Source organism: Oryzias latipes, chromosome 21 (assembly GCF_053564925.1).
Source record: "Oryzias latipes strain Hd-rR chromosome 21, Olatipes_Hd-rR_3.1".
Lineage (NCBI taxonomy): Eukaryota > Metazoa > Chordata > Actinopteri > Beloniformes > Adrianichthyidae > Oryzias > Oryzias latipes.
In genome coordinates this window covers 26009469-26022576 of record NC_136257.1, presented here as the reverse complement: position 1 = coordinate 26022576, position 13108 = coordinate 26009469, and the positions used below count along the sequence as shown (strand labels likewise).

Genomic DNA, 13108 nt, shown 5'->3' with positions numbered 1-13108 from the left:
GACTGACATCCCGATGGAGAGACCACCATCGTGATGCCACACCCCCGCCACGTTGCGCGTCGACACCATAAGCTGCGGTTACATGTACAAAATATCTTGATGGGATCAATGGTCGGATTAGAATCCAACCGTGTACATGGCACAGAAAAATGTTTTCAGAATATAAAAACGTTCACTAAGGTCACACTTTCCGTCGGAATAAATCATTCGCACATGCGCAGTAGGGTTTGAAAACCGGAAGGATATAAATTCCGCCGAGCGGCTTTTTTTTTCAAACTTTATTGAATGTAACAATTCAATACAAAACAATGTTAAACAGCGCCGAGCGGCTATATACATTGACATGTCAGCTCGGTAAAATACGAGATGATCTTCTAAACATGCTTTTAATAATGTTACGGTTATTATGAAGCACCTGTTCGCTCATCATTTGAATTTTAATCCGTGTGGTCAGTGCTTTTTCTGAACGAAGCCAGGATTAGCAGTATGCTAACACGGGCTAACAACATTAGCTTTGGGTGGTGCTGCTTGCTGGCTGCACGTAAACATGTAAGAATAACATCAGCCTTTATTTAGTCGGGACACGACTGGAAACACAAATCCGCGTGATTGTTTGAATGTTTTCTAAGGACTGAGCGACATTTCTGCTTTGAAGCTCAAACCGCTGTGTGTGCTGACGATCCGAGCTGTGCTCAGACACACTTTTAGACCCGGTTCTGAGTTCGGTTGCTTGTACCCCTAGAGCTGCAGGACGGATCGCAGTCTTAAATCTCCCACACATAGCGCTCATGTAACAAAGCCCCCCCCCCCCCCCCCCCCTTCCCCTCAAACACAAAGCTGTAAGTCCGCGCTCCGCCGGTCCACTTCACTAGTGAAGTGCGGGAGCGGACTACTTCTTTTCTATTTTGTTTGTTACTTTTTTTGTTAAAGTCACTTCCCTCAGTTTATACTGGATCATCGCGGATTAGTCATTAGTTGGGAAATAAAATGAAAAAAGCAAAAAAACGAATAGCAGTTATATAAGAACGAAAAATGTAAAAATACCCCCCAACCCCCCCTCCCCCCAGACGATGTCATCGTCCATCCCGATGGTTGACAGCAAACATCGTCAACGGTCAATTTAAGGGACATCGCCCAACCCTAGTTGAAGATAATTGTGTTGCTGGAGTTCTGAGTTTCTATTGAATGTGGTTTGATTGGTAGCTCGCCCTCCAATAAAGGTTTATCTGAGATAGTGACTAAATTCAGAACTTAAACAGAAGGGGGAAAAAAACCTGACCAAAGCACCGGAACTAGTGAGGCTGAAACAGCAAATGTTTTGGTAAAGCGGTGTCTTGGTGACAAAACACATGGTAAGGCACAGCCAGCCACAGAAATTAGCAGCAGCCGGATGTTACATAAGACATAAAACAATAAGGACAGGGACCGGATATTGGTCAATTTGGTTTGACTAGGTTACATTTGTGAGGGCATCCAAGATGCGGCTGCTCGTCTCTCCGACCCTCCAAAGGCCAGAGCAAGACATTCATTTTTTTTTGAGTAGACCAACAGCCTATTTGAGTAAAATTTGCGCAAGTAAAATGAATTAAATCTGGAGCGGCCTGACTATCGTGTCAACCTGCTGCTATGATGACCGTATTTTGCGCTCTCTGTGTAGAATACACTGGAGGGATGTTTAAAAACATGTTAAGGTTGCTCTGTCTACAGTCAATGGCGTAGACCAGAATTTCGGGCTTCCGTGTCCGGAACACCCGTGATCGCGTGTCGCTATGCAATTTTTTAAGTCCAGTTGCAAGCTTTACAAACAAATCGGGCATTCATTGATCACACGCTGACAGTTCAACTGGTTGAACATTTTCACGCTAAATTGCAGCAACGCAGCACTGTGACGAATCACAGACTGGGATTTGGTAGTGACGTTTTGGTAGCATATGCTACAAAACTTGAAAGTACCAACCCTTGTAAACAGGATCTGGAAGGAGACATCACGATAAACATTAGGAACAGAGCTGTGAAAACAAAAGGTCTGGAGCAAGATTTGCGGGATTGCACCGTTTTGATTTTGCGCACCGAGCCTCTTCCTATTGTAGACGGCAGACGAGCACTGATAAGCAGTAAATACAACAAAGAGGAAGAATATTCTCCCTGTTGCTACCTGCATGTGTTGCGCTAATCCGGTGTGTACACCACTGGCTGGATGCGCGTTCATAAAGCCACATAGAGCACGTTCTTGAATGCACCATACGCGACCGGTGTGAATGCATCATGAAACATAAGTTTGTATCTGTCTTCTTCTATGGTTGAAAAAAGGCTATACAGCCTCCAAAACTTCCTGTTGTGCTTTGCGATCCCAATTACTTTATGGCTGGTGGGTATTATAAAAAATTTAGAATGACAAAAAATAATAATAATAAATACAATGCGCTGACAATACCAAATTATTGTGAACGAAATTTTTATATCATCGACTAATCGTTGACAGCCTTGGTCTGAATACATTTTAATTTTCTTTGCCCCTATAAGGATTCAATCCTTCTTAAAGCTACAATTTCTTACTAAGGCTTATTATTTGCCTTAATTTTTAAATTCCTTTTTTTAAGTGTAATTCATATATCTGAGTTGATTGACCCACAGAACAGCTTTACAAAATTTCAGTTACACTTCAACTGTTTTTCATCGTGTGGAATTCTTCACAATCAAATAAGCCATTGAGGAGTTTTTTTCACTTTTTCTATTCGTCCTTGTCTGCTAGAGATTGCTGCCGGCTGACACAGCCTGAATTTACTCAGTAAAGAGAGAGCCTTGAGCAGTATATCTGTCCAATTTTGGCGGTGGCTCACCAACAAAATTGAAATAATCTTTTCTTTTCTTTTTTTTAAGGGCAAAAATCTTTAGGTTTATAAACTTTGATCATGCACTGGCTGCATGTCATGGGGACTTTGGTGTATGGTTTAGTAGTCTCACCTCGCACGCAGAAGATCGTTGTTTAAACCCTGAGCCAGACCTCTTTATGTGGAGTTTGCGTGTTCTCCTGGTACATATGTGGCCTCCATCTTCCACAGTCCAAATACATGCTTTCATAGCATAATTTGTGTCTCTTATGACTGATGACCTGTTCAGAGTATACCCTGCCTTTGCCCAACAGTAACTGGATTGGCTCCAGCAACCCCATGACCCTGACAGGGATGAAGTATGTTCTGAGGATGGATGGATGGATGGATGGATGGATGGATGGATGGATGGATGGATGGATGGATGGATGGATGGATGGATGGATGGATGGATGGAAGGAGCAAACTTTTCATCTCAACTTCACAAATGTGTCAATGTATCTTTAGTTTGAATAGTTGCATCAGAATCACCGTATGACAAACAAAAAGTTGTTCATTTTGACAGAGAAGTACGCAAACGCTGACGGGAGACGTTAAAACACAGAATGAACCTCTTAAAAGCATCTCTGCTCATTAGCAAACCAAAAAAATGAATTCAACTGCCGTCTGCACTCAACAGACTGGATGGTTGCAGAGGGCAGCAACCAAAAAGCTTCTCTGGAATAACATGTGCGGCTGATGTAATCTTCATATTAACATCTGCAAACATCACAGGCCATTTGCAAGTCACGCTGTAAACAAACAAAGGAGCTCTTCAAAGGCTCAGACTTGAACATAATTGTTTAGGAAATGGAGCCAGACCTGAGCCAATGCTATTTCAGGGATCTTCCGCTGTCATCAGTGATCCCAGAAGACTGAGAATTCCGACAGGTCTTCTGTTTGAGAACCAAAGGGATTTTTGTTTACTGTACAGTTATTTATCCTCAACATTTTTATGTGAAATTGATATTAAAGTTTTGGATTCTCTAGAGTTATGAATATGAAGGTGGGTTGGCTGAAATTTTCATTTTTTAGAAGAAATAATAATACAAAAAAAAAAGTAGAATCAGGGCTGTCATAGGAACTCTTTCCTGTACCTAAATGGCAGCATTAGCTCATGCATTTAGGAGATAATTGTGGAGTTATTATGACGGCCTGCTGGTGAGGTCTTGTCCTGGGAGGTCTGTGGACACAGACACCCATCCTGACAAACGTCCACACATGAGTCGGTTAGTGGTTTGTTGATTCCCAGCTTCCAGAGGCACGTTTTTCAAAGTCAGACTCACCATTATAGACATGGGAGCACTCAAAAGCCAATATGTCTGAGAACACTTCATCACCGTTTCATTCTAATGTCAATTTAAAAGCTTAACCTGCATTACTGAGCTACTGTGAAGTCTGCACCGTTTAATTATGTGGACGCTCAATATTTTAAACGCACATTTTATTTCTGGAGCTTTTTTGCAACTGTAATTAAAAGTGATTGAAACAAGAGGAGACACTAATGGCAAGTGTTTCATGTTCAACAAGCCCCTCTGGCTTGTGTCCACACAATTTGATAAAGCACTGACCTTCTGGCAGCCGATGAGCTGGGCTTTCAATTTTATTTATTTATTTATTTTTATTAAATCAATGACTATTTGCTCTTTCTTGACTTGATTTAGTTAATCTGCATAGAAATTGAATCTGCAGTAAGATGCAGCCACACTTCACAAGTCCGCCTGAGGACTTTGACGGTGTTCAATGACAATACTGGATTATAATCAGATAGCAACAACTCTGCATGTAAAACTGGAGCGCAAAGCAGCCAAAAATAAGATCTCAGAACCATTAAAAATTAATTTTTTTCTGTCGTCCTAAGGTGTTTTTTTTTTACTTCTTTCTCGGTTTCCTTTATCATTTGTGAAATTTGTTTTTCTAAACATATTTAATTCATTTTAACCTTGTGTTTTTTATTACAAAAAATGTATAATCTAACTTAGTTTTTTTCAATGAATTTAGCCTCAGAGGTAAAATAATAATAATAATAATTCAAGCTCCAAAAATGTTTTTATATAGTTTAGAATTTTTAAATTTTTGAAAAGAAACTGAACATCCTAGATGTTGCCTTTTATCTGATCCTGGTTTCATTTTCTTTAATATTTATTTATTCACTTCAGCCTGGAAGTCAAAGGGAAACCCCTTGGCAGGGAAAATACCTTTTTTAAAATATATTTATTTGTCTCTGAAGCTATTCACTACATAGAAAAGTTGTAACAGCACCCAGTGTGTGATTTCCGAATCATGTTTCTGTGTTAATTGGATCAACGGAGCTACTTTTCTAAAACTTAGTATGTGGAATTTTTTTGTAAAGTAGAATCATATAACTTCAAATTTAAAGTCTGTTTTTCCATCTCTGAATGTCCTCCTCTTTCATTAAAGCCATATCTTTTCTTTCTTTGTGACAGATGCCATGCTGCTGGTGGCACAGAGGCTGGAAGGGCCTTTCAACATAGAATCTGTCATGGGCCCAATTGATGTCAAGATTTCAGAGGCCATCATGATCCTGCAAGATAACAGTGCGGAAGTTTCCTTCAGGGTAAGGATTTTCCTAAAGAAAAAAAAAAAAAAACAATAGTGAAACTGTAGATTAGCTGATAAATCTGACCTTTTGCACAAAGAGGAAGAAAATGTTGGACTGTTTCTAAGGTGTGCAATGCAACACATTCTAATTATGCCTAAGTTGAAGTCTTGTACTTGAATTACATGTTTCAATTTGGTCAGCTAATCTTAGTTCAGCCAACAGTAGTTAATGTATTTCCTGAGTTTTACTGCATTTTTTTGCTACCCACAAAATTGTAGTCAGGAAAAAAAAAAATTGTGGTTGTGAGGAATATTTTTCTGCCTTAACTTATTTGGATGCCAGTTTCCATTCGAAGCTAAATGTTGTTTTTAGCTTTCCCATGCAACAGATGCAGTTTTGTTTATGGTTCAACTATATGTGGATTTTTTTCCCCCCGAAAGCCAGTAAAACCTAAACTTTACCACCTAAAATAGTTTTGGTCAGAAGTCTGCGCTGACTCACCTTTCAGTGTGGTTACCTCAACATGACAGAGCACCGTCACACCGGCAGTGTGGGGTGCATACTTTACAAGACCTTAAATAAATTGCATGTTTTCCCCCATTCTCTGCATCCAAAATCATCCCCGCTGCTGAGAGCCGGGTGCCCATGTTTTTGTAATTGCAGGTCTTTCAAGGCTGCGGCCAGCCCAAACCCGCAGGAAGCACAAGGTCTGCCCGTGGGGTTTCGAATGTGTACAGCTCTCGCTTCAGACCCTACAGCCCTGAGGAGCGGCCGACCACTGCAGCTGGCACCAGCCTAGACAGACTGGTAAGGACACAAAGGCAACAGCGCTGCTTTCAGATGAGACACAGCCTAAGAGTAAACATCATTTGTCTTTGCTTCTTGACACTGTTGATTAAAACTGGTGATCTGCCATCCTGAGCCTCTAGAGCCGGAAATTAATTCTTTGTACTTGTCCTTCGTTCAAACCCCTTTATTGATTTGTGTTTGTTAATGAATCACCAGCTTTAGCCCCGGAGAACAACAGAAGGTGTGATCAGTGCCCTTCTCATCCCTGTGTATTTGGCAAACAGAAAATGAAAGCATGAAAAGAGAAATAGGATTTGTTAGGTTGTTCTGAAGAGCAGATTACTTTTTTTTTTGTATGATCTTATGTAGATCTACATGTTAAATCTGATATGCTTCTTGCAACAATCTTTCACCAAATTTTGTCAAAGTTTAAAAATCATAAGAAAACACTTTTACTGACAGTTAAATTCATGCTTTGAGTCATTTTAATGTGTTTTTGTTGATATTGACTTATTTTAGATTTTGAATTGAACGGTTGTTTTTTTGCTTCCCTTATGCTGCAAACCAGAGGATTGTGTGGAGAACGATGCAACACAGTGTAAGATCCAGAGTTTTCTAATTGCGTTTTGTCCCGCAGAGTTAGGATTTTAAATCATTTACAGGTCAGGTGTTGTTGATCACATGATTATTAGCCGGTTTAAACTCCCACTAACTTCTGAACGAATATAAAACCAGTTCCAATTTAAAACTCTTGGTGTAGAAGCTTTTTTCCTCCTAAAGGAACCATTTAGAAAAGTACCTAAGGAAAAACCTAATGCATTGTTTTGTATTTTTTCCAGGTTTCGGAGCTCTTATAGATTTTTATTTTTTGACTAAATATTCAGATAGGACTGTTTCTCTGCAGAAATATAAGGACTACTTATAATAAAGAGTGGCTCAGCAGGTCAGCCAATGATCGAAGGGTCAGCAGCTCGATCCCCGCTCCCCCCCAGCCAACTGTCGTAGTGTCCTTGGGCAAGACACTTCACCCTCCCTGGCTCTAGTGCAGGGGTGGGCACTCATTTTTAACTCGTATTACCACTGTGGGATTGTTCGGAATTTAAAAAGTGTATGTGTATGTACTGTGTATGTGAGCGCATGCTACCTAAATGGTGTGATGCAAAAGACAAACTTTGTAAAGACTGACCACTGAAAAAATGGCCCCCTGTTGAATTAAGATATTATTGGCTCACTCGCTACACTTAAAGACCAACTCTAAAATAAAAATCATATTTTTATTGTTTTTAACAAGTTCTTGTAGCATTCTGTTGTTGATGGAGGACAAAGAAATTTAAGCTTAAAATTACATTACTAAATATTACTTTATTTAAATCGTTGTGAATCGAAAGAGTATCATTGGTAAAAGCTTGTGGGTGTAACCTAGAGGCTACTACGGCAAGCCACAAGCTCCCTGCTCCGCTCCATTCTTATGCATCCACCAGCAGACGAATAGATTAATGTTTTCCTCGTCTGAGCTAGCTCAAAACTGCACGGCTGGATAACTCTAAATCTGCTTGCCATTTTTGGTTGCATCTGTAATGTTACGTTGTGAGGGGCTGTAAGCTAGTGGGAGAGTGTGTTAACATATGCACCTCGGAAAGTAGCTTACTCTGCACGAACAGTCCCCCCACAATTCGGAAGCAAATTACAATGAACTACTGCCGCTCTGCAGAAACTATGTCCAAGAAAATGACTTATTTTTTTTTTTTTTTTTGGCTAAAAGTAACTTCATCATAACTAAAAGATTGCTTTCAAAATAGATAAAAAGAGGTTCAGAGTGGGACCAGAATTCATGTCAATATTTCACCTCCTTTTTTGCTTTTCTCTAATACTCTTATAAGAAAAAATTAAACACGTCTTCAACTGACTCACTTTTGAAATAGGAATAGGATATTAGAAATGAATAGAATATGATTTACTCTTTTTGCATGTTAAGCCCATATGGGATGTGCTGCAGTGGGAAAACCTTGTGTTAACTTCTCAGACTATCCCAGGAAGTACGAAATGTCCTGATAGAACAAACAATCTTATTTCCTCCATAAGACAAGAAAACCAAAATTCTGTTTGTTTGGAGCAATTTACAGTGGAATAGGAGGGGCTCCACATGGAGCATCTCGGGTCTCTGAACTGATCACAGCACCCGACCCAGACAACCAGAATTCTTTAGTGGCTTTAAAATTTTAGGATCTCAATTTACTAAAATGAACAAAGTCTTTGTATTATTTAAATGACATACACACTTAGTTCTGCAGATTTTCTATGAACTCAAGTCACATTGCTTTTTAACCATACTGTGTCTTTTATCATGATTTAGGAGGATTATCATCCTCATTCACCAGAATCATCAAACTTGGGACAGGCAAATTGTGTCTTTAAAGTTTTAAAAAGAATTTTGTTTTCTAAGAATAAAACAAACTTGTGCTCTAAGAATGTTGAGTAATGTGAAAACCTGTGAATCTGCATGGAAAAATTCATTTAGCAGTGCAGAGTTGGCAGGTGAATGGCATAAGGGCTAGTACTATTAACATTATTGTAGAGGGCTGACCGTCTGGACCGGGTAACAGACAAATCTTTCCGGTCTGAGGGAGCTGGTCACAGTTAACCAGCTCTATTAGAAGGTGATCCCTTGAGGTGTTAAATGGTTCAATAGAGGGGCTGAGCAGACTGCAGGAGATCAGAGTTTCACACGACACCAGCCTTTTTAATTAGAAGAATTACACTCAGCAGCATGAGTCAGTGTCCATTTAGAAATACAGTTTGTCTTTGTTAGCTTAGGAGCAAGTCCAAAAGAAAAAAAAAGTTCACGTGAGACAGTTTCTTTCTAAATTGTGTTGTCCAATCTTCAGGCGATTTTTGTCAACCAACCCCTCCTCTTCCAGCATATGTCTGCATTTTAAAATAGTTAGACATAATGAATACTTTTCTCATAATAGACTAAAAAGATGTGCCTTTGACTAAAATACTTGAGGATATTCAAGAAATATCAAGCTTTTGAGAGATATTTCCTAGTTTTGCACAATTTCTAATGGAAATCTGGGCCTCTTTTAGAGCTAAATTTCAAGATGAACTGAAAATTTTATCTAAAGCTTCTGCAAAATCTGATATTTACTCTATTTACTGTAATCTTGGAAGAAGTATACACAGAGTTGGTGCCTATTAACAATTATAACAGCTCTGGGTCTGGTCGCCAATAAATCTAAAAGAAAATGTATTTATTTTAAATCGCCATTCTGATCCCAAAAGTTATCTCTAAATGCTAATCGAATAGTATATTGCCAATCCACCCATCAGTTTATTCTTACTTAAAACTGTAGCAGCAGGCAGAATAGAGATGGCTAGATGTTTTTGGCACACCCTCTAGTACCTCCAGAGCTATGCGGGAGACAGAAGCCCGTTAGCGAGTCCTAGGTCTACCCTCAGGCCTCCAACCAATTGGCTGTTTCCAGCACACCGGCTCACTCGCATGCCTGCAGGGTATCCTTATTAAATGCATGAAATACCTTAACCAGCTCGCGTCATTATGGAGAAACTCTTAGTTTATTGTGAGCTCCTCGCAGGTTTCTAAACTTTATCTTGGAAAGTGGGTGAAAACACCTGTGAGGTGAAATTTATTGCAACTTCTTGTTTGAATTCTTGTTTTCTTGGATTTTAAGCCATGGTGAAGGTGAGGGTGGAGTGACCGGCACAGTTTATAGCACTTCATGTCTGACTTTGTGATCTTGAGTCATTTTGTTTTTATTCAGTGTTTGTGGTTTTGAACTCACATTCACATTTCTGTAATACTTTTCTGTATTATTTTCTTTGTAAATAATTACCCTTTTTATTTTTTCTTAGTCTTGAAGTCTACAGTCACTATGGGCACTCTTTGAAAGAGTTTGTTGGTTGCTTTTTGATAGTTTCTTGCAAAATACTTGTAGAAACTCATAAAAGCATCAGTGTTCCAGATTGCAGATTAGTGAGAAAAGCTTTTTTTTCTTTTTATAACCATCCATGTGCCTCTTTTACTGTTTTTCTTTTCTTCTTCTCTTGTTGTCACTTAAGCTGCATTTCAATATATGTCTTTGGCCAGTAACCGTTACCTTAATAATGTATTTGAACCCTTTTAAAGCGGCGCTTTAGCTGCAGTGTTTACATTTCTTCAACTACCATACATCCTCAACCATTGATGCTATTAACGTAATTCCAGTGGGTTCTAAGGCAGAGAAAAGCAGCCTTGCGCACATATGCAACACTTTACAGTAGTGCAACTGAAATCTGTGTCATTCTGACACAGATTCTCGCTTCAGTTTTGCACTGAGAAATGGCGCAAATCTCCTTTTCTTCACTTCAGAATCAGTTGATTCACATTGATAACATTAAATATTGAAGAATTATGTTAGTTATGTTATAATTATGTTAGAAGAGTGTGCGTTATTTAAGGGTCGTCTAGGACAATTCTGGTGGAAAAGAGTTCACCAATCCTAACAGTATTCTACACTCATAATGTTTTATTGTTTAGTCTCAAAAACCACATAACTACTTTACTGACAGTACATGTTATAGAAAACTTTATTGCATCACTGGGTTTTTTATCCTTACGCCTTAATGTGAGGCCTATGACTTCAATTCTTTCAAATCTTTTCAAAGATCTGAACTTTTCAGCAAGAAAACCAGCAAAAAGACTAAAGATTGAACATTTTTATTCTGCTCTACAAACATTACCAACAGCAGGTATGTCTTTGGTATTGTGATCTATTTTAATGATCTTCTGTCAATTTTCATGTGTAGGCCAAAAAAAAATAGCTTGAAACAAGAGCTGAGGATGCCTATTCCAACTTCGTACATATACTGGTTCTTCATTGTAAATCTACACATGAAACAATAAAAATTTGGACGACTGCATTTTTACCAAAACGTTTGTTTCCTACTTTAAAAGAACTTATTACTCACATCTGCTTACAGTTTTATATGAGAGACAGCTGTGAACATGAAAAAGCTAATTGGAATGTTTAAGAAGTGAAACATCTCAAAAATAAAAGTCACAATATTGTCACAAATGCTTGAATTGCAAACAATGACTAAACATATGCTGTTTTTCAGAGTGAGGGGATTTAATTTCCTTTTCAAAAGTTTTTTTTTCCAATAATAATTTATACAAAAATTCCAAGTGCAACAATGTGACTGTATTATTGAGTTACTTTGTCTTTATCTTCTTTTCCTCTCAGTGTTTCCCTTCAGGGTTCGCCACAGCGAGTCCACTTCCTCCATGTAACACTGTCCTTTGCCTCCTCTACTCTAACACCAGTAACTTGCATGTAGCTTTATTTTTTTCTATATCTTAAGTCAAAAAGAAGAAAATCCACAGGTTCTTAACAAAGATGTCAGATTTAGGGATTTTTGTTTTCTTGAAAATTGATTTCACTGTGTAAGCTTTAGTCCAAACTGCTGGCTGTAAATGTATAAACTGTGCAGCGCTTTATGATTGATTTTTCTTTTTTTTTCTCTTCCACACCTTCATGCTATTGCACTTGGAGTAAAGTGCCAGTCTTTCACTAATGATTTTCTTTTGCCCTCATTAGAGTGACAGCATTTGTGTCTGCTTGCAGCAGCAGGCCACGCCGAGCAGAGCTATGATCAGTTATCTAACAAGAAAGCATCTTTGTTGTCCCTTACGCTGTCCTCGTTTACATTCTGCCTCTAGATAATTACCCTGACACCAACGCCACCCGGCGCTGCTGTAGATGACAATAGTTTAAAGACTCCTTTTGATAAGAACTTCTTGTCGGGATTTAGCGACAAGTTTTTATGTCAAAGTATGAGCAAGGGCTGGCAGGAAGAGCATGTTCTCATTTTTTTCTGTTGCCTTCGGAGAAGACTAGAGGAGGAGGTCCACCTCCAGCTCAATGAGCCATGACTGTTTAATTGCCTGACATTCTGTCAGAGCACACACACCCAAAGCTCAGAGAGAAATGGAGATTTTTAAAGCCCAAAGAGGGGATAAATGCAAAGCATACTGTCAGGCTCAGAGGCAAATAAAGATAGGGAGGAACTCTTTTTCATTTGACATTTCTAACAAGTTTTATGCAGTTAAATTTGCTGTAGTTTTATTAGCTCATCTTCCCTCCTCTCTGTAATGCTTTGGCTTACATTTTATATCCACGGCACTATTGGGAAATAAGAAGAACAAAACACAGATAAGGCTAGACAACAGGCAGATCCTGGTGGGAACAGTATTTGTGAGATATTTCACCTCTAATGTGCAACTTTGTTGTTTTGCATGCTATTTTTTAAAACAAAGTAATTCCCATCTCATCTCACTTTTAAGGTTTATAGGTAAATACATTTAATTTTTCTTCTTTCTGCTCCCTTCTTGTATTTATATGTTTTAGTTTTAAAACTTTGAACAGTTTCTGCTTCTTTTATGAGCTCTTAAATTAACTGAAGTAAAATCAACAAAAATGATAATGTGGCAAAATTCACAGCACAGCTAAAATATATATATATATATATATATATATATATATATATATATATATATATATATATATATATATATATATATATATATATACGTATCTGGAGTTAAATTTAGATATAGTCATTGTCATCTTGTGAATTTAAATTTATTATAGCATCTTAAGGAAGAGAGTTCCCAGCCCATCCATCTGTGAAGGTTTGTGAGGCAATTGTCTTTCTGCTTTCTGTAAAAATAATCCACAAGTGTCAGTCAGTGTGTCAGTCAGTGGGCCATCTTTACAGCAGTGAACATGCGAGGTCACCCTGAGGTTAGACCTTTGTACTTTGCAGAAACCCCAGGGCCACATGTCAGACCCTCAAGACCTAGTTTAAGGACAGACATGGCTACACA

The 13108-nt window shown here is 38.5% G+C and overlaps 1 protein-coding gene across 2 annotated transcripts in view; it reads left to right on the top strand.

Annotated features, from left to right (window-relative positions):
- gpc6b (glypican 6b) overlaps positions 1 to 13108 on the top strand; it is a 117941-nt gene that overhangs the window by 73568 nt on the left and 31265 nt on the right. The window contains exons 5-7 of one of the 2 annotated variants that reach the window (XM_023950522.2): positions 5318 to 5448; positions 6097 to 6240; positions 6791 to 6820. In XM_023950522.2, coding sequence (XP_023806290.1) covers positions 5318 to 5448; positions 6097 to 6240; positions 6791 to 6820 — 305 coding nt within the window. The remainder of the gene's footprint in view (positions 1 to 5317; positions 5449 to 6096; positions 6241 to 6790; positions 6821 to 13108) is intronic. The other variant, XM_023950523.2, reaches the window with a different exon arrangement.